At 40.7% G+C, this 22,930-nt stretch overlaps 1 protein-coding gene across 1 annotated transcript in view; it reads right to left on the reverse strand.

The window, feature by feature from the left end:
• RNF144B (ring finger protein 144B) overlaps positions 1-21,848 on the reverse strand; it is a gene marked incomplete at its 3' end in the record, with an annotated part of 64,642 nt that extends 42,794 nt beyond the window's left edge. The window contains exon 1 of the mRNA XM_079713969.1: positions 21,651-21,848. Within this exon, the coding sequence (XP_079570095.1) occupies positions 21,651-21,818 (168 nt within the window). The 5' untranslated portion in view covers positions 21,819-21,848. The remainder of the gene's footprint in view (positions 1-21,650) is intronic.
• Between the last annotated feature and the right edge of the window lie 1,082 nt (positions 21,849-22,930).

Here is a 22,930-nt window from a genome sequence, read left to right on the forward strand (position 1 = left end):
GCTCTTCCTGGACAGGACCCTTCCCCATGGCTCTAGCTCCCACAATGGCTCTAGCTCTCACCAGATACCCTAACTCCTATTCTAGTAATACCTTTTCTTCCTCTTGTCCCCTGGCTTCCAGGGGAATGCTGCTTCCTGTTGTTGCTAATATCTAGGTGCTTCACTGCCCTATTTGGCTTCTCGGTCCTCCATCACCTTTATAACCAATCAGCTGAATGAAACTTCCTGTTTTGAAAGACCAGGAGTGATTTCCATTCTCCTGGCCGAATCTCAACCAAAAAAATCAATGAATTCCAAATTTACCCTTCCAGGCCAGATCTCTCCACATGTGCTCCAAAGCTGCACATCAAACTGGGTACTTAGCATACTGGGCCCTGAATGGCTCATAGGGACCTCACACTCAAATGCAAAGCTGAATTCACGATCCCCTCCCCTAAATCCCATCCTTGTCCTGTGTCTTCTATCTCTAGGAATGGCATTTCCATCCACGCTGTTATATAACCCAGAAACCTAGGAGTTTCTGGGTTGACACCTCTTTCTCTCTTACCCCTATATCCAATAAATGCCTACTACACATCTTCACCTGGTTGTCTAATCACAGCCTCAGACTTGACTTAGCAGAGCTTTGGAATCCGCTTGCCCCATCATATCAACACACATGCTTCCCCACATCCCCAGGCTTCCCATCTCAGTCACTGGAACCAATTACCTACTTGCGGAGCCAAAACAAAAACCATCCCTGATTCCTCTCTTCCTCAAACTCCACAACCAAAACAGGTCCCAAATCTAACCACTTCCTACCACACCCACTGCAATTCAAGTCACCATCACTCTTTCAAAGACCCCTGCAAGAGCCTTCTCAGGGGTCTCTTGGCTTCTACTCTAAAGGGCAGCCAGAGTGCTCTTTATACATTTTTTAAATAAAAATCATATATTATTTTCCTGCCCCAAACCCTCCAATGAATGTGCATATCCCTTAGGTTGCCTCTCAAACTCTCTACCATGCCTCACAAGGTCCTACACGTTCCAACTCCAAGCTACTGCCCCGACCTCATTCCTACCGCATTCCTCCCTTATTCTGGGAACCCGAGCCTTCTATTTCTCCAAGCCCAACTTGCTCCAGTCCTAAGGCCTTTCTTGGTATTTGCATTTCCTCTCCCGGGGATGCTCTTCCCCCAGATGGCTCACTCTCACTTCATTCAGGGCTCTGCAGAGCACAGAGCCCCGAAGAAAAGGATATAAGACAAATAGGTTTTTATAGACAAGAAACACTAGTAACTACGAGATCCCCATTGGGAAGGGCAGCTGTGATACTGTGATTTATATTAAGAAAAACATACTTGGTCTTCATCCTTTTTCTAGCACAGAGCTTCTAAAACCCCTGGAATTTCCTAAGTGGTAAGAGAGAGAACTGTGTCTTTTGTTATGTTAATGAAATGACTTTTTTTTTTACATTTTTAAATTGGAGTATAGTTGCTTTACAATATTGTGTTAGTTTATACTGTACAGCAAAGTGAATCAGCTATATGTATACATATATCCCCTCTTTTTTGGATTTCCTTCTCATTTAGGTCAACACAGAGCACTGAGTAGAGTTCCCTGTGCTATACTATAGATTTTCGTTAGTTACCTATTTTATACATAGTATCAACAGTGTATATATGTCAATCCCAATCTCTCAATTCATTCCCCCACCTTCCCCCTTGGTATCCATACGTTTTGTTTGTTTGTTTGTTTTAATAGAAATTTATTATTATTATTATTTTATTCATTTATTTTTGGCTGTTTTGGGTCTTTGTTGCTGCGTGCGGGCTTTCTCTAGTTGCGGCGAGCGGGGGCTACTCTTTGTTGCGGTGCACAGGCTTCTCATTGCAGCGGATTCTCTTGTTGTGGAGCATGGGCTCTAGGCGCACGGACTTCAGTAGTTGCAGCACGCAGGCTCAGTAGTTGTGGCTCACGGGCTCTAGAGCACAGGCTCAGTAGTTGTGGCACACGGGCTTAGTTGCTCTGCGGCATGTGGGATCTTCCTGGACCAGGGCTCAAACCCGTGTCCCCTGCACTGGCAGGTGAATTCTTAACCACTGCGCCACCAGGGAAGTCTGGTATCCATACGTTTGTTCTCTAAGTCTGTGTCTCTATTGCTCCTTTGTAAATAAGATCAACTATACAAATTTTTTCAGATGTTAACCGATATGCATTAATATATGATATCTGTTTTTCTCTTTCTGACTTACTTCACTCTGTATGAGTCTCTAGGTCCATCCATGTCTCTACGAATGACCCAATTTCATTCCCTTTTATGGCTGAGTAATATTCTATTGTATATATGTACCACATCTTCTTTATCCATTCCTCTGTTGATGGACATTTAGCTTACTTCCATGTCCTGGCTATTGTAAATAGTGCTACAATGAACATTGGGGTGCATATGTCTTTTTGAATTATGGTTTTCTCTGGATATATGCCCAGTAGTGGGATTGCTGGGTCATACGGTAGCTCTATTTTTAGTTTGTTTTTTTTTTGCTTTACGCGGGCCTCTCACTGTTGTGGCCTCTCCCATTGCAGAGCATAGGCTCTGGACACGCAGGTTCAGTGGCCATGGCTCACAGGTCCAGCCGCTCTGTGGCATGTGGGATCCTCCCGGACCGGGGCACGAACCCGCATCCCCTGCATTGGCAGGCGGACTCTCAACCACTGCGCCACCAGGGAAGCCCTATTTTTAGTTTTTGAAGGAACCTCTATACTGTTCTCCATAGTGGCTGTATCCATTTACATCCCCACCAATAATGCATGAAGGTTCCCTTTTCTCCACACCTCTCCAGCATTTATTGTTTGTAGATTTTTTTGATGATGGCCATTCTGACCAGTGTGAGGTGATACCTCACTGTAGTTTTCATTTGCATTTCTCTAATAATTTGTGATGTTGAGCATCTTTTCATGTCTTTCTTGGCCATCTGTATGTCTTCTTGGGAGAAATGTCTATTTAGGTCTTCTGCCCATTTTTTGATTGGGTTGTTTGTTGTTTTGATATTGAGCTTCACGAGCTGTTTGTATATTTTGGAGATTAATGAAATGACTTTTGGAATGCCCCCAGGTCACCTAAGGATGGGGGGCTGGTTGCCAGGGGAACCAATGCTATGATTAAAGGATTAGAACTTTCAAGTCTCAACCCTCAACCTCCAGGAAGGGGAAAAGGGCTGGAAGTTTAATTGATCACCAATGGTCAATGATTTAATCAGTTGTGCCTATGTAATGAAGCCTCCATAAAAACCCAAAATGATGGGGTTCAGAAAGCTTCCTGGTTGGTAAATATGTGGAGATTTGGGGAGAGTGGTAAGCTGGGTAGGGCTTGGAAGCTCCATGCCCTTTCCCATACTTTGCCCTATGTATCTCTTCCATCTGGCTATTCCTGAGTTATATTCTTTTATAATAAGCCAGTAATCTAGGAAGTAAAATGTTTCTCTGAGTTCTATGAGCTTCTCTAGCAAATTAATCAAATCCAAGGAGGAGATCGTGGGAACCTCTGATTTACAGCCAATCAGTCAGCAGAACAGTTAACAACCTGGGCTTGAGACTGGCGTCCGAAGTCTATGGAGGGAGGCGTAGGAATCTACATCTGAGCAAGTGGTCAGAAGCCCAAGTAACAACCTGGGCTTATGACTGGTGTCTGAAATGGGCAGGTGTGTGTGTTGTCGGGGTGGTGGTTGAGGGGAGTCTTGCACAACTGAACCCTTAACGTTTGGAATCTAACACCATCTCCAGACTCTGCTGGTATCTGAAAATTGGTTGGTAGTGCGTGGGGAAGGCCCCCACATACACACACACTGGAACAGGGTACAGGAACCCCAAAGAGTAGCCTTAAGGAGAAACCCTGGGCAGAAGGAAGAAGGGTGTTTCAACAGGAAGGTAGCGAATTTCAAAGATAACACTCACCAGCCTTACTATTCAAATACATTACTGAAAATGCTTCTTAAACGTTAATGTCGAATCAATCAAGGATCCTATTAAAAATGCAGATTCTGATTCAGAAGATCTGGGGTGGGGTCTGAGATTCTGCTCTGCTCATAAGCTCCCAGGTCTTACTGATGCTGCTGGCACACAGAATACACTCTTGAGGAACAAGGTCTAGTAACAAAGACTCTCTACATTGGGTGCTTTATAGAATCACCTGGGGAGCTTTCCAAAAGTCCAATGCCCAGGCCACACCACAGACCGATCAACTCAGAAATTTCAGAGGGAAGGACCAGGCATCAGTATGTTATATATGCATGTATATGTACTGATATATGTACATGTGTATATTATACATATATATACATGTGTGTATTTTATATATGTATATGTTTTATTGCTTTTATTCAATGGCTTTTAACATAATCGCTGAGTTGTACAACTATCACACATCAATTTTAGAACATTTCATAATCCCAAAAGAAACCCCATGCCAACTAGTAGTCACTCCCCATTTCCCCCCATATCCTCCCACCCCAGGTTTAGGCAACGACCAGTCTACTTTCTTTCCCTATGGATTTGCCTATTCTGGATATTTCACATAAACTGAATCATACAATATGTTATCCTTTGTGACTGGCTTCTTTCAATAGTATATACATGTTTTCATTTCTTTTAGGTATATACTTAGGAGTGGATGTGGTATACGATAACTCTATGTTTGTCTTTTGAAGAACTGCTAGGCTATCTTCCAAAGCAACTGCGTCATTTTACATTCCCACCAGCAGAATGAGGGTTCCCATTTTCTTCAAATCCTCACCAGAACTTGTTACTGTCTTTTTTATTCTAGCTATCCTAATGTGTGTAAAGTGGTATCTCACTGTGGTTTTGATTTGCATTTCTCTGATGGCTAATGATTTTGAGCACTTTTTCATGTGCTTATTGATAATCTGTACACCTTCTCTGGCAAAATGTCTATTCAGACCCTTTGCCCATTTTTAATTGTGTTTTTACTGTTGAGTTTTAAGAATTATTTATTTATTCTACATATGCCCTTTATCAGACATGATTTGCAAATACTTTCTCCCATTCTGTAGGCTATCTTTTTACTTTCTTGATGGCACCCACTGAAGTATAAAGGTATTTAGTTTTGATAGAGTATAATTTTTTTCCTTTTGTTCATGCTTTGCCTAACCCAAGGTCATTAAATTTTTTCTATTTCCTATATTTTCTTCTAAGATTTTTTTGGCTTTAGCTCTCTTATAGTTAGTTCTATAATCCATTTTTGAGTTAACGTTTGTAGATGGTATGAGGAAGCAGTCCAACAACATGAGAATTTACTTCTGAACTCTCAATTCTATTCTATTCATCTATCTGTCTGTCCTTTTGATGGTATCACACAGTTTTGATTACTATAGCACTGTAGTAAGTTTGAAAGTAGGAAGTGAGTTCTCCAACTTTGTGTTTCTTTTGCAAAATTGTTTTGGCTGTTCTAGGTCCATCAAATTTCCATATGAATTTAAGATCAGCTCGTCAATGTCTGCAAAGAAGATGGTTGGGATTTTGATAGGAATTGTGTTGAATCTGTAGATCCGTTTTGGGGAATACTGTCATTTTTAATAATATTAAGTCTTCTAATCCATGAAATGGGGTATTTAGTCTTCTTGAATTTCTTTCAACAATGTTTTGTAGTTTTCAGAGTATAAGCTTTGTACTTCTTTTTAAAAATTTATTCCCAAGTATTTTATTCCTTTTGATATTATTGTAAATAGAATTGTTGTCTTAATGCCATTATCATATTACTTTGCTAGTGCATAGAAATATAATTGGTTTTTGTATTTTGTATTCTGAAACCTTGCCAAACTGGCATCAGTATTTTTAAGCTCCCAAAGTGATTCCAACGTGCAACCAAGTCAGAACCACTAGGTTCAATACCATCCATGCCCTCAGGTCTAATGAAGGAAAATATATCCATCATCACTGCCTTTATATCATTTTGGAAAATTCATCTTCATAGAGAATACATGCATCAACTAGTTCCAGAAGAAATAGTAAAGGAAGTCTAAAGGGGAAATTATATATGCAAATTTTAAATATATATAAAAATTTAAAGTATCTTGAAACACTTTACCCTAAAATAGTGCTGTTACTTTTTCTGGAAAAGGGTACTCAGATCCACCCCGTAAGTTTGAGAACAGTCATTCAATATGGTAGATTAAATCTAGGCCCCAGTTAAAAGTACCTCCAGTTCCCACCAAGCAAGAATGATCAAAAGCTTCTATCTTGATCTCAAGTGATCATGAAACATTTAAATTAAGAAACTTGGGGAAAGTAATAGCTCTGAAGATAAATCCACTGGAAATGCTGCAGTCCCGTCAGTCCTCACAACGAAGCCAATTAAATCTGCTAACCTGGAAGAATGTTTCAATCAGAGCAGGGAGCAGGCACTAGCAGCGCAAAGACCTGCTTCCAACATGAGTAATTCAATAACTCTTCAGTTGACCATTCTGAGGTTTTCCCCTTTGTCTCATCTGTGCTGCCTTTCTTTTTTTTTTTTTTTTTTTTTGCTGTACGTGGGCCTCTCACTGTTGTGGCCTCTCCCGTTGCGGAGCACAGGCTCCGGACGCGCAGGCTCAGCGGCCATGGCTCACGGGCCCAGCCGCTCCGCGGCATGTGGGATCTTCCCGAACCGGGGCACGAACCCGTGTCCCCTGCATCGGCAGGCGGACTCTCAACCACTGCGCCACCAGGGAAGCCCGTGCTGCCTTTCTTAACAGAGGCAGGCCCCAATTCTGATACTAGTTCCAAAGGGATCCCTCTGTGCCAGATGCTATCTTACGACACAGTACACCCAGAAAAGCAACCAATGGTTCCAGGAGAAAAAACAAAACAAAACAACAAGAAGGCTTGCCAAGTTTACATCCTTCCATTTCCCCCAAAGAAACATTAGACCTCAGAACTGCCAGCCCTCAGCTGGCCCCAGCGCCCCAGCCAAAAGGCCCAGGACAGGCAGTGAGAATAAGCACATCCCAGATTAAACATCAGTAGATTCCACTGAACTCATTTATCACTTTCTCCCTCCTCCTCCTGTGTCCCTAAAGAGTCCCTGTTTGAACTCTCAAGCAGCCCTTGTGACTCTCTCAGAATGCACACAAGGTCTCAGCAACACAGAAAGGAACAAATCCCAAAGTAATAAAGGGTCAAGAAACTCCTTTAGCCAAGACATAGGACTACGCAAGTTATCTGCGTAAAATACAACCATTCAACCAGTCTAAGCAAACAACTGGAGAATGCAGTACTTACATTCTACAAGAGAATTCACAGTGAGTATTAAAACTATATCCTACAGGAAATTCCCTGGCGGTCCAGTGGTTAGGACTCTGCGCTTCCACTGTGGGGGGCACAGGTTCGATCCCTGGTCAGAGAACTAAGATCCCTCATGCTGCACAGTGTGGCCAAAAAGCAAAACAAAACAAACAAAAAAAACTACACAATACAAAGGACAGAAGGATAAATTAAAGGGATGGACAACAGATGTGTGACGAAGCAAGAACAGTAAAAAGTTAATGTTAGCATCTATGAGGTGCTGGGAATATAGATATTCATTGTTAAAATTCTTTTGTCTTGGGCTTCCCTGGTGGTGCAGTGTTTAAGAATCCACCTGCCAATGCAGGGGACAAGAGTTCGAGCCCTGGGCCAGGAAGATCCCACATGCCACGGAGCAACTAAGCCCGTGTGCCACAACTAAAGACCCAACGCAGCCAGAAATAAATAAATAAATAAATTTGTTTAAAAATTTTTTTGTTTTTTTTTAAAGGATTTTTTTAACATCTTTACTGGAGTATAATTGCTTTACAATGGTGTGTTAGTTTCAGCTTTATAACAAAGTGGATCAGCTATACATGTACATATATCCCCATATCCCCTCCCTCTTGCGTCTCCCTCCCACCCTCCCTATCCCACCCCTCTAGGTGGACACAAAGCACGGAGCTGATCTCCCTGTGCTATGCGGCTGCTTCCCACTGGCTATCTGTTTTACATTTGGTAGTGTATATATGTCCATGCCGCTCTCTCACTTCGTCCCAGCTTACCCTTCCCCCTCCCCGTGTCCTCAAGTCCATTCTCTACGTCTGTGTCTTTATTCCTGTCCTGCCCCTAGGTTCTTCAAAGCACATGACAGTGAGCAACTCATATGTACTTCACTCATAGAGTGCCCTGCAAATACTCTGGACCAGTGCATCGGAAACCCCTGGAGGAGGAACTGAAACACAGATCACAGGACCCCATCCCCAGAGTTTCTAATTCAGTAAGTCTAGGGTGGGGCTCAAGAATTTCTAATTCTAACAGGTTCACAGCTGCTCCTGATGCTGCTGGTTTGGGGACCACTGGCCTAGAACTAAAATACTCATTACATGAGAGGCAGGAGAAGGGAGGAGATGATGGGAATAAGAATATCTGTCGAGCTCCTATGATAGCTATGGTATGCGTCTTAAAATTATCTCGTTTAATCTTCATAGCAACTCTGAGACGGAATTATTCCCACCTCACACAAAGCAGTTTGGTAACTTACCCTAAACTTACCCTAAGTTCCCATGACTGGTAAAAATAGGAATTGAGATTTAAACCAAGGTCTAATGGAGACACTGCCTTGGCTTACTTCCCCCCTACCTCACCATGATTTCTGTCATTAGAACGAAAGCAGGAGAAAATACTGGAATCTTTATAACTTGAAAACACTACTTTTGTTCCTTCTGAAGGTTACTGACCCCATAAACCACAGAATTATTCAAAAACTAGACACCATTCCATATTAAAATGATCTGCAATTCATACCATACCCAGGAAATTTTTACAGCTATAAAATATTTTTTTCCAGTTGCAGTAAAGATCTCTTTGCTTTAGAGTCCCTCATTCATTAATTACCCTCAGCACACAGGAAGCACTTGGAAACAATTAGAAGACTGACGTCCTCTAGGGAATGCCAGTAACTCCACAAGCATGATGGATCAGGGGGTGAAAGAACACTCATCTTTGAATTAGGAAGTCTGGGCTTGAACTCTGACTTCAGTTTCAACATCTAAATAAACACTAAGTGTACTGGAAGCCTCCAGGTGTGTAAAACAGACCTCTTGATCTCTCAGCCCTTGTTTTCCTCAAATAACTTGCCTGAGGTCACACAGTTGAAAGTTCATAGCACACCCCTCAATCCCTTCAACCTGGGGCTATGGCCACCCGTGTATTCAGATTATACATATACTCCCTGGTCTCCGGAATTCCTTGGATTTTTAAAAATCAGTTGCTACTTACATCTTCTTTGTACTGACTCACCTTTTATGTACATAAAAACCAGTTGTCAATTTTGCATTAGAAAGGCCATTGTCCAGCTTTAGAAACTTTTAGGATTACAAAAACCTAATATGGGCCTCATGCATTGTTCATGCTGACAAATGAAATTTAGGGAGCACGTACGATGTGCTAGGCAGTACATTATGTATTTTCACAGAGATTGTTCTTATTTCGTCCAAACTACCCTATGATTCAGGAATTAAGAGTATGGATCTTGGGCAAGCAACTTAACTCTGCACTGGTTTCTTGATCTGTAAACTGCAGGGTAAGAGTAAATGGGGGAAAAAATAATTCTCTTACAATATAAATATTACATAGTAGGTACTCAAATGCTCTTGTTTGTCCTTCCCTGATTTTCTTTTTAAGGTAAGTAAAGAGAGGGTCAAAAAGATTGAATTAAAACCCTACATTCACGTGGCTAATAACTCACAAACACTTTCCAGAAGAGGCAAACCAAAAGGACCTCTTTACTGGGGGTGGGAAATGATTCAAAACCGCTGAGGCTTTCAGTTAACCCAGAGCTATTTACTTCCATAGAAAGGGGGCACTGATTCTGTCCAGCCTGATTCCAAGAGGTTCCATGCATATCTGAAATCCATATCCTAACCAAACTTTGATTAACTTAAATGTTCAGAAAATGGTGTTTTAGAGTTAATTGAATTTTCTAGTTAACTCACAACCTTTTCGGCTGCCACTTGTCTACATTTTTAAGTTTCTTTTCCTGCTTAGTAACATCTTGTCGCTGAACATAGAGTTTTTGTGTGTGTGTGATAACGCATCTCCCACCACCTTAGGCCCACCGCTCTGAGCATTATTTTTTCATTCATTCATGTCTCCTATGTGTATACTTTTCCAGACAGGGCCCATTTTTCTAATTTGACAGCCAATTTGAATACCAAGGTATAAAATCAGCTGAAACTGTACTGGCACTGGACGAGCCACATATTTTTTAAAGATAGATTCATGAAATGAGTTTGTTTTGCTGCAATTAACTTCCTCCTTTAAAAAAGGAAGCATGGATTAAACAATGAGATAGTATGTTCTTTTCACATATCAGATTAGAGAAGGTGAAAATTTTGAGAATACCCAGAGTGTCAAAGAAGGGGTTTTTTCCTACACCATTGGTGGGAATGTAAACTGACACGACAGTATGGAAAGGCAACATGGCAACACGTGATGATTTAAAATGCACACACCTTTTAATTAGGCAATTCCACTTCTAGAAATTTATCTCAGATATATTTTCATATTTATGTAAGTACAAAAATGTTTATTTATAATAGCAAAAACTGGCCCATCATTAGGAGTGACCTAGTTCAATAAATTTTGATACGGCCATACCAGAGAACAGTATGCAGCACTTAAAAAGGCAGGTCTGTATATTATTATATAGAAACATGTCCACAAAACACTAGGTTCAATTTGTAAAACTCAAGTTACAGATCCCATTTCTCTATTACGTGATGTGCATGAATATGTATCCATCCATGTGTTTCTATATATTAACAGAGAAAGGGTCTAGAAGGGGGTACAGGTGAACTGTTCATATAATCAATACTTCGAAAGGTTTTTAACTGTTTTAAAACCAGCACATGTCACATTTAAGATTAAAAATTAATTTTTAATTTAAAAAGAAGAGGACAAGGAAAAATGGAATAGAAGACAATAAGTAACTGAGATTTCACTATATTTCTAATTAAATTCTCTACCCCCATCAGCATATATGAAACTGGTCACCAAAACCTTTGCACTTAGCTGAGGTCTAAGACTGAAAGCCATTCTGAGTTGACAACTGAAGGGAAGAGAGAATTCAGTCAAGTAGCTTTTTCTTCTCACTCTTCTGTTGGGGGCCTTCATTTGCCTATTGGCTTCCTATTTCTACAAAGAGATAAAAGAGGAACAGAAATCTTCCACATGTCACACTGAAATTACTGCAAACTTTGAAGAAGTACTTCAAGTTAACTGGAGTAGCCATCTGGTCCTGGCATAGTTGCCCCTGCCTGTCCCAGTATTTTTGGACAGTACTCTCACTATCATGGCCTCTCTTGTTGTGGAGCACAGGCTCCAAACGCACAGGTTCAGTAATTGTGGCTCACGGGTCCAGTTGCTCCACGGTATGTGGGATCTTCCCAGACCAGGGCTCGAACCCGTGTGCCCTGCAGGCAGATTCTCAACCACTGCGCCACCAGGGAAGCCCTGGTCACCCACTTTTGCCCACTCTCTGGTCATGATTTGCATGTTTGGCCAGCCTATCACATTCTGCTATGTGGTTCAAAGAATTAAACACTGGCAAGGTATGCTTTAAAAAAAAAAGACATATAAGTGCAGATTACCAACATACCATCTGTTTATAACCTTCTTTGTGAAAAAGAAATTAAATCTTGGTCCATTTTCTAGAACCACCCTGCTACCCTGATACCATATGCTTTTCTAAAAGAAAGTAGAAAAGCCTTAAGTACTTGTTCAACCAATGATCAAAGTCAAGAATGTTGTGCAAATGAAGCTTGTTCCAAAAGAATTGTGTCAACCGAACCAGGGGAAGGGGGAACAAATTTACTAACATTCCCACATTGGACAGAGCCCTGTGGGTGAATTTTTAATGAGTAACCTTGTCCTTGCCCTCTAAGAGAAAGATAACCTTCATTCAAATAATACAGGGCTAGTGAATAGAATAGAAATTTGATTTCAACCGATTCTATTCTAGAAAACAAAACTCATACTAATAAGTAGAATTTATATAGAAACAGGTTTCAAATCAATGCAGAAGAAAACGATAATTCAGAATTAGAATTTCCAATAACTGAATAGCTAGTGTTATGGTATGTCCTAATCCTGGATGTTTTCAACCAAAATCTAGATGATCACACCAAAACCAGTAGAGCTACACATGCTAGCTGTATTCCAGGCACTGTACTACATGCTTTATCTAGATCTTCTCTCTAACCTTAAAGGATGATTTATTATTATCCCTTAATTATATAAAAGAAAATGAAGACTCAGACTATCCAAAGACATAAATGGCTACCACCTGCTGGTTCAAGCCACTATCATTTCTGGCCTGGATTATCATATTTACCTTCTAACTAGTCTCCATGCTTTCACCCCTGCCCCTGTAGTACATCCTCTACACAGCTGGCAGGGTGATTGTGATGGTTAATTTTATGCATTAACTTGACTAGGCCATGGGATACCTGGGTATTTGGTTAAACATTATTTCTAGGTGTGTCTGTGAGGGTGTTTCCAGATGAGATTAGCATCCAAGTTGGTAGACTGAGTAGAGCAGATCCACCTGCCCCTCCCACCCACCATGTAGATAGGCCTCATCTAATCCTCCACCAAAAAGGTGGAGGAAGGGAGAATTCACTCTCTCTGGTTGACCGTATGAGCTGGAACATTGGTCTTCTCCTGCCCTCAGACTGGAACTTACATCACTGGCTCTCCTCATTCTCAGGCCTTCAGACTCAGAGTGGAACCACACCCCTGGTTCTGATGAGTCTCTAGCTTACAGACAGCAGGTCATGAGACTTCACCTCCATAGCTTCATGAGCCAATTCCTTATAATAAATCTAAGAGAAAACAGAATCCTAATAATAGAACCAATAAAAGATATGTGTATATATATATGTACGTATATATATATGCTCTTATGTATATACACGAACATACATATGCATATATATATATATACATATATGTAAGAGCACGTGTATATACACACACACATACATATCTCTTATTGGTTCTGTTGCTCTGGAGAACACTTATTAATACAGTGATCCATTTAAAACAACATTAGATCCAAAAAAAACATTAAAAATAAAATAAAAAGTGGGGGTGGAAAAATTACATCATGTTACACTGTGGGTTAAAACCCTCCAAAGGTTTCCATTCTCACATCAACCTAACGTCGAAATTCTTATCATAGCCTGTGAGGTCCTACCCACAAACACCACTATCTCTCTGACCTCATGTCTGATCTCCCTACACACACACACACACACACACACGCACACACACATACACACGCACACTGGCCTCCTTGCTGTATCTGAACATATCAAGCACACTTCCAGCTTAGGACCTTTGCTTCCCTCTACCTAAAACTCTCTTCTCCCAGGCATCTATACAGTTTGTTCCCCATGTTCTTCAGGTCTCTGCTTAAACACAGAATAATGTATTTTCTGCTTAAATAAGAAATAAATAAATAATACTGAATAATGTATTTTCTGCTTAAATAAATAAATGCTTAAATAAGTCAACCCTCTGTATCCGTGTGGTGGGCAGGTTGGTTGGTTCCAGCACCCCCGCCAGATAACAAAATCCACTGATGCTCGAGTCCCTTATACAATATGGCATAGTACAGTCGGCCTTCCACATTCCTCAGTTCTGCATCTGCAGATACAGAGGGCTAACTATAACACCTTGTCAGTGAGACTTCCCTGACCATCTAACGTAAAATAGAAACCCCCTCTCCTTTAGCTCTCCCTATCCCCTTCCGCCTGCTTTGTTTTTCTTCAGAGCACATATCATCATCTGACTTCTGCATTTACTTGTTAGTGTCTGTGTCTTGAACTAACCTGTGACCTATTTGAAAACCAGACCTTGATCTGATTATTTACGACTGTATCTTCACCATCAGCCCTGTGCATGGCACAATAAATCTTTGTTGAATAAATGAAGCCCAGACAACCAGATCTGAAATCTATTCTCTTAAATGTCAAGCCATTCTGGCATCCAGGAAAGGAACTTCTTTCACTAGGAAGGCAGGGGCATTAGATCTAAGGTCCCTTCCATTTCTAGGACTATGATGCCATGACACCATCATTAGGGCCTTAAGAGCATGGTTCTGTCTGCTGCTCTTTCCTTTGGCCACATTTTACCACTTTCCTTGAATAAGTAAGTGGTAAGCATTAGGCAATGGATGAGATCATAGGTCCAGGAAGCCAGCTCCCCCTTAAGTCATCTCTAATCCATTTCTCATGCTACTACAGTTTGCTCTTATTTCTCAGATGCTAACTGACCTGCAGCCACTCAGTTGTCAGTGGAAAAAGAGTATCAAAATTTGTGTTTTTAAATCAGTGGCTTGACTGCCAAATATACAAGTCATCACAGTTTTATCATTAAAACTCCAATCAAGCATAAGCAGCAAGAATATGGAGGTCATTTACAAATAAACAAAGACAAAGATAAATTTAGCAACTCACCATTGATCATCCAAGATAAAGTTAAGGGAAAGCATAAAACCAACTTTGCAAGCCAGTATATTTTAGTACCAGAAACCAACAGAGCAAGAGAGGGCTCTGAGCTGGCAGAATTTACTTCTGTCTATTTAGTACTACTAGAAGACACGGGAATCCAGGGAGCTGGAGATTTTAAAACTTCAGGAAAGGCTGGCAGGTCACATGACCAGAAGACGGGATGGAAAACTGTTCCATAACATTGCTGGAGTAAGATGCCTCATTATTTCCTGCAGTCCACAGAGTTCTCAGTAAAAGATACTAAAAATGATACTAGATTAAACATATCAAGCCAGTAAGTAATTATATTACTATATTCTTATTGGGGGTCAGCAGCTCTTAAACGTTACCTTGAGACACTTTCATCTGAATCTTTTACATCCACCAGAAATGTGCTCATCTGCTGACTTTCCAAGTTGTGTTGGTCTTTGGTTTTTCCTGTAAGTCCTACTGCTAGGTCTTCAGTTGAAACATGCAGCCATTAGCCACTCTTTGGACAAATCCAACAGAGAAGTTTCTCTTTCTCAACCCTAACTGCTAATCTGCGGGTGTCTCAGAATAGTAGTGAGTTGAAATCACCTATATAACCACCTTTTTTTTTTTTTAACATCTTTATTGGAGTATAATTGCTTTACAATGTTGTGTTAGTTTCTGCTGTATTACAAAGTGAATCAGCGGTATGCATACATATATCCCCATATCCCCTCCCTCTTGTGTCTCCGTCCCACCCTCCCTATCCCACCCCTCTAGGTGGTCACAAAGCACCGAGCTCATCTCCCTGTGCTATGCGGCTGCTTCCCACTAGCATTTGGTAGTGTATATATGTCCATGTCACTCTCTTTGTCCCAGCTTACTGTTCCCCCTCCCCGTGTCCTCAATTCCATTCTCTACGTCTGTGTATTTATTCCTGTCCTGCCCCTAGGTTCTTCAGAACCATTTTATTCTTTTCTTTAGATTCCATATATATGTTAGCACATGGTATTTGTTTTTCTCTTTCTGACTTACTTCACTCTGTATGACAGTCTCTAGGTCCATCCATCTCACTACAAATAACTCAATTCCGTTTCTTTTTATGGCTGAGTAATATTCCATTGTATATATGTGCCACATCTTCTTTATCCATTCATCTGTCGATGGACACTTAGGTGGCTTCCATGTCCTGGTTATTGTAAATAGAGCTGCAATGAACATTTTGGTACATGACTCTTTTTGAATTATGGTTTTCTCAGGGTATGTGCCCAGTAATGGGATTGCTAGGTCATATGGTAGTTCTATTTGTAGTTTTTTTTTTTTTTTTTTTTTGCGGTACGCGGGCCTGTCACTGTTGTGGCCTCTCCCATTGTGGAGCACAGGCTCCGGACGCGCAGGCTCAGTGGCCATGGCTCACGGGCCCAGCCGCTCCGCAGCACGTGGGATCTTCCCAGACCGGGGCACGAACCTGCGTCCCCTGCATCGGCAGGCGGACTCTCAACCACCGCGCCACCAGGGAAGCCCCTATTTGTAGTTTTTTAAGGAACCTCCATACTGTTCTCCATAGTGGCTGTATCAATTTACATTCCCACCAACAGTGCAAGAGGGCTCCCTTTTCTCCACACCCTCTCCAGCATTTACTGTTTGTAGACTTTTTGATGATAGCCATTCTGACCAGTGTGAGGTGATACCTCACTGTAGTTTTGATGTGCATTTCTCTAATGATTAGTGATGCTGAGCATCCTTTCATGTGTTTGATGGCAATCTGTATATCTTCTTTGGAGAAATGTCTATTTAGGTCTTCTGCCCATTTTTGGATTGTATAACTACCTTTTTATAAAAGGCTAATGAGGAAGCAAGTCAAGTCTTTACACGATTTCCTTCCTCTAAAACATTTTTGAAAAACAGAACAGCTCAGCATACTGACAGAACTTAGGAGGAATAATAATGTTAACTTACTAGGGGTTTGGGACTGTGCTAGTTGCTGTACGGGGATTCTCATTCGGTGCTTCCTACAACACTCTAAGATAGATACTACTATCCACTAACCCCCCCTTCATCCTACAGGTGAGAAACTAAGTTTCACAGAAGCCAAAGAACTTGTCTAAAGTTATACACCAGTAAACAGCAAAGCCTGAACACGAGCCTGGGTCTTCCTAGCTCTGCATCTGCGCTTTTAACCACTATGAGTGCAACACTGGAAGGGAAGAATGGAGGTGGGAATAGAAAAATGACATTCCTTCCTCCTTATGTAGGTATCGGTTAGAATCCAGGAAAGAACCACTGCAGGTTCTTTGCTTCATTTGAAAGTTACCAATCTGTGTGGGTGTGCATGAATGTTTGGATGTACTCAGAAACATACACAACATATGCGCTCACACACACTGCAAATCTTCCCACACTGTAAATGTCTCCCAGGCTATATGTGGGCCTTGCTTAAAGGTCACCCAACAGGCCCCAAGGAAAAGAAGGACTTGGTCTAAAAAGCTTTATATTTCCTCTCACTTTTTCAAACACTGGAAAATCCATTTGGCTCAGAGAAATGAATAGTAAAAGGAGTTCTAACTACTTAGAGCCAACAAAATGTAATGGAAAAAAGGCAAGAATATGGCTGGACTTTATTTTCTTTTTGCTCAGCACATCCTGTCTTTAATCTGAATGGTAAATAGGCCATGCCAACATACTAACTCTTTTTAGGTGAAATTATCTAGGTTATGAAAACAAGCAACAACTGTGTTTTCATTATTCTTTAATTCGTGGCTGACAGAAATAGCTTCCAAAATAAATCAGAGAAGCAAATATTGCTCACAAGGGAGAAGCCCACAAATTTTCCCTCCTTTGATAATGGACTTTTGTGAATTTTTTTCTTTCCCTTGAATTATAATTGTGTGGTATTATCTGAAAGAGTGTGCTGCAAAAGCTAGAAAAGGGGAATTTGAATTTTCATATTTGCATTATTTAAATCCATGGGGGGAGGGTGGGGAGAGAGAGACTTTTTCCATATTATTAATTATTAATTAACATCCCTGAGATATTTAACTTTCAAGTACAACAAGTAATTTTACAACACCTCTCTCTGTAACCCCACAATATCAACTTCTTTGGTTCCGTGATGCACCTAATGATTCATGACTTAAGTCATGCTAGTGAGAGCTCCACCCATTTTTGTCCGTATATTTAGCTTCCCTTGCTTCATACTATACTTTCTTCTCTATGTTAAATCTGAGCAGTCTAACAGAAACCATCTTCTCAAATAGAACATGGTAAAAGCTTCTTTTAACAAGAAACTAGACACATCGATGGATTATTTGAAGCAACATCTGTCCCCTTCCTTTCTCTGGATGTCATTTAAATCAAGAATTACATCCATGTGGTAAGTCAAAGCGGCATTCTTCCATGCACTGGTTGTGGGGAAATTAATAGGTATTCCGCTCAAAAAAAAGGTGGCATTGGTCAAACGGAAATGCTTCATCAGGAGAAGGTCAACAGGGTCCCTTTGCTTTCTTTCTAACCACAAGATTTCACAGAGTCTCTAAAATGCAATTATGCTTTATATGCCTCCAAGAGAGGACTAGAAAACATACATGTCTCCAAGCTAATTTGACTTGGAAACAGAGCTGGAGGGTCATGGAACACCTTTGGGTTAGGGAACACCTGCTTAAGCGCCAGGTCTGAGCTGGCCAACAGCCAATGGTCCAGTCAGACACTGTCCATCCTGTACTCTCCACACTGATCACACTGTTTCTTAGGGAAAACAGGACAAGGAGAGAATGTATAAAGAGCTTTACTGAACTGATGAGAATATACAAGTATAGCACCATCTCTAGCAAGAGAACCATTACATTTGGACATTCTCCTCATGGGAGGAGGAAGAGGGAACTATCTTAGCAAAACCATTTTAAATATATGGCATGCCCAAGAAGGCTTTCCCAGCCAATAATTGGAAGATGTCATCCAATCATACTTAAAATTGGGAATTAGTAGTATAGAGCCTATTAAAAAATGTCACAGGTTTCTTTTCAGCCTTGAAAACACAAAACACATTTAATATCTTTAATTCGAATGCAAATCAAAAACTAGGGGGATCAGACACATTTTTAACTGGCATTTTTAACTGGTTTTTAACATCAGTAACCCTCCGAGACATTTTGAAACTGGTTTTTAAAAAGAAGAAATAAGAGCTCTAACAGAAACGTTAGAATAGTATTTCAGGTGAGTCTGGCATCAACTGCAAATTTATAGACACTAATGTAATCAAACACATACAGCTTACTATTTTGGCAGATCATAGAAAATGGGGTATTGGGAAGCCAGGGAAGTTTAATGTTTACAGCAATGAAAAGTTCCCAAGTTGGAGGGATACCAAAAATACCAAGCCATTTGTCTTTCTGCTTTTGAGTACTCCCCAACAATGAGGAAGTATGAATCTACATGACAGAATAATCTAATTGTATTAACTCCTACCCCCAAACTGCTGAAGGAGAAATAAGCAGCAGTTGTGCTGCCTTTAACTGGGAACTAAGATCTATGGAAACAATAATATGGCAGTGGCAGCAATCTGTGAATATGAAATGCAGCCTTTGCTTGTCTGTGTATTCTTTATCCAACGTTGATGCACAAATTTGAATTCTGCTCTTTGAGATCTCATTGCAAAAAGTGAATTCCATATCCTGCTTTGAAACATCATTAACCCTCAGACAAAAATTTCCACTCTGGCTTTAACCAAATGTTGCTTCTGACTCATTTGTTTCAAGGATTAGCAAAGGTCCGAAAGTGACGTGAGAAAGTCAAAGGAAACAGTTTTGAAGCACAGCACTCAGAAACAAAGTAAGACCAAAGGAAACTGAAGCTGCCCCGTGATGACAAGGCCATTTCCTTACTTCCTGTGAAGTAATGCACACTGACAAGATGAGGAAGAACCAGCATAAACATCACTTACTGAAGCCTCCTTCTCTCCACCCAACTATCCGTGTAACATCCTGGTCCCCACACTCCTAACCGCCTGCTCTGCTTTTTTTCTAAGCCCCTATTACCGACTAGTATGTAACTTACCTATTTAGTATGCTAATTATTTATTATGTAACTCCTTTGATAGCATGTAAGTTCCTAAGAGCAAGGATCTATGCTGGGTTTTGTTTCTTTAACTGATAAATCGTGGTGCCTGGAACAATTCCCGGGACACACAAATGCTGCTCACTAGATATCTGTTGAATAAAGGGATAAATGATACTATTCTTTGCCATCTTTGGATCCTACAGTTGAAAACGTAAGGAAAGGATTTTAGTCCCTTTCCTTTTTACCTAAAAATTATTCCAAGCCTTCTCTCTACCCTAATCCTCAATCTAAAAGAATTTAAGAAAATGGATATAAACTAGCTAGAAAATGTGTCATGTTAGTTAAATTAACTTAGAAAAAAGAGGAGTAAAATTTATTTCACCTTAACTGTTTGTTTTTCAAAAGTATGCTTAGTAAAATGTCTTTTTATAAATTATTCCAGTATTTCCTAAATGATTTCTTTCTCCTTACTCTCGTTGATTTAAGCACTGATCACCGTATCTAAACTGGTCAATTTCCTTCACAAGTCAGGGGTATTAAACTCACATTTGGCTGGTGATTATTATACTTATTGTATAATAAATATTAACAGTCTGCCCACACAAGGCCTACCAAAGCAAAGATAAACAGTGACGACTGTAATTTAGGCATAAGGCCCTCCCCTCTACCATCCTGAAATGCCCAGCACTCTTCCTAGCTGGCTCTTAATCCATCCTTAGTTTAAAAGTGTAGCTAGGGGGCTTCCCTGGTGGCGCAGTGGTTGAGAGTCCGCCTGCCGATGCAGGGGACATGGGTTCGTGCCCCGGTCCAGGAAGATCCCACATGCCGCGTAGTGGCCCGGCCCGTGAGCCATGGCCACTAGGCCTGCGCATCCGGAGCCTGTGCTCCGCAACGGGAGAGGCCACAACAGTGAGAGGCCCGCGTACCGCAAAAAAAAAAAAAAAGTGTAGCTAATTCAAACACACAGGAGAGAGGTAGGTACCATAAATAGAGGAAAGATCATTTATTTCTGGGCCTATGAATACAAGCCCAGAGTAGCTATATCTTACTACTTTTTCATTTTTTCATAAAAAATTTACCAATTTGTTATTTGAAATTTCCCAATTGGGGATGCAAACAAAAATGTGTTGAGGCCCGATGTGGCCCACAGGCGTCAGTTTACAATCTCTTGTTTAAGGCCTCAGGTCAGAGAGCACTGCCACCAGGAATCCCCCTCCCAGTCCTAAAGTGGGTGAGGCACTCCTGTGGTATGTTACATCTAGCCATCCCTGATTTCACCAAACTCTTGTATAGTTCCTGCAATGTGTCCATCTTTTCTGTGGGGATTATCTTACTTATCTTTATATTCCCAACACCAAGTGCCTAGCACAGAGCAGGAGCTCAAAAAATGCTTTAATAAATGAAAATTTGAGCAAGACCACCTGGTTCACACTGCTAGTAGTCCCCGTGAGCCCATCAGTCCATTTCCTATCTTTATTCTTTAACCAACCAACCTTCAGGGATACATGCAATCAAGGTCACAGGCCTTGATACCAAGTGCCAAACTAAAAGAGACAAGCCCACCCCTGAAGATCTATAGGGTTATATTTGTTATGAGGAATAAGCAGCATTCGGCATATTGTGAAAATAGGGAAAAAAACTTAAAAAGGAAATTCGACAAAGTAAAACAGTTGTATACCATATGCTTTGTAGGAGATGAGCAAGTACATGAAGGAAAATTCAGCAAATTGCTACCTGATTTCTCCATCATTCAAAACACTTGATGAGCTTCTTACAGATGGTAGTTAACTAAGGCATGTTTAAAATGTCTATTTTGTTCCTTAGCTAGAGCTTTAAGAACAGAAAGATGCTGCTTATTCAACCAATAATTAAACTTCATATACGTGTTACACTTTGCCTAAACCCCAGTAAATACCGTGTTTACTATTCAAGATAGTATTTGGAATCATATCCAAATGTGGAATTGCTCTCCCAAGCAGAATCATATTGTAACAAACTTTGGCTTCTCGGTAAGTCACAGAAGTATATCCTGTATTTTTACAATTCTTCCCTTTGTATTTTCTCATGAAGAAAGCATCAGGGTAAACTTACAGCTGTGCAGAAGATGCACCGGCATTCCTGGAGCGTGGTCATCTTGTCCAGAGACTGTTCACACAGGCAGAGTTTGCAAGTGACTAGGGGGGCCAGAGCTAGGTCTCCAGGTGTGGGATTTTCGGCAGCAGTCATGGTGAGACAGTGGAGCCTACCAACTGAGCCCATCAGCCTGTCTTCAGTGTTCTTCAGTCTCCTCAATCCCTACAGAAAGGCCCAAAGCAGAAAATATTATATCCATTGATACAGCTATTGTTTAAACAACACATCTGGGCATCAGCAGGGCAAATCCTCACCCTCAATGATCTAAGTGTACAGCAAATGCACTTCTGAGAACCATGGATTAGAGAGCTTATCACCTTGGCCACCTATTCCTAGAGTCCTGAAATGTAAGGTGACCTCACTGTCCTGACTCATATCAAGTCAACTATGGAAATTAAAAGACTACTATGAACAAACACACCATTTAGGAATCGCATTGCTATGATCAATTTAACAGATTCAAAAAATACTTAAAAAGAGAATGTCACTCAAAAAGTTAAATATAGAACTACCATATGATCCAGAAATTTCACTTCTGGGTGTACACCCAAAAGAATTCAAAGCAGGGATTCAAACAGATACTTGCACACTAATGTGCATAGTAGCATCATTCACAATGGTCAAAAGGTGGGAACCATCCAAATGTCCATCAACGGATGAATGGATAAACAAAATGTGATATAAATGTACAATGGAATACTATTTAGCCTTAAGAAGGAATGAAATTCTGACACATGCTACAACATGAATGAACCTTGAAGACATTATGCTAAGTGAAATAAGCCAGACACAAAAGGGCAAATATTGTATGATTCCATTTATATGAGGTACCTAGAACAGTCAAATTCACAAAGACAGAAAGTAGAAAGGTGATTACCAAGAGCTGGAGGAAGGGCAAATGGAGAGTTATCACTTAATGAATACAGAGCTTCTGGCATGATGAAAAAGTTCTAGGAATGGATAGTGTGATGGTTGGACAACATTGTGAATGTACTTAATACCTCTGAATTACAGTTAAAATGGTTGAAATGATAAATTTTGTTATGTATATTTTACTCCAATAAAAAAAATTTCAGGGCTTCCCTGGTGGCTCAGTGATTAAGAATCCACCTGCCAACGCAGGGGACACGGGTTGGAGCCCTGGTCTGGGAAGATCCCATGTGCCGCAGAGGAACTAAGCCCGTGTGCCACAACTACTGAGTCTGCGCTCTAGAGCCCGCAAGCCACAACTACTGACC

Source organism: Hyperoodon ampullatus (genome assembly GCF_949752795.1).
Source record: "Hyperoodon ampullatus genome assembly, chromosome: 10".
Taxonomy (NCBI): Eukaryota; Metazoa; Chordata; class Mammalia; order Artiodactyla; family Ziphiidae; genus Hyperoodon; species Hyperoodon ampullatus.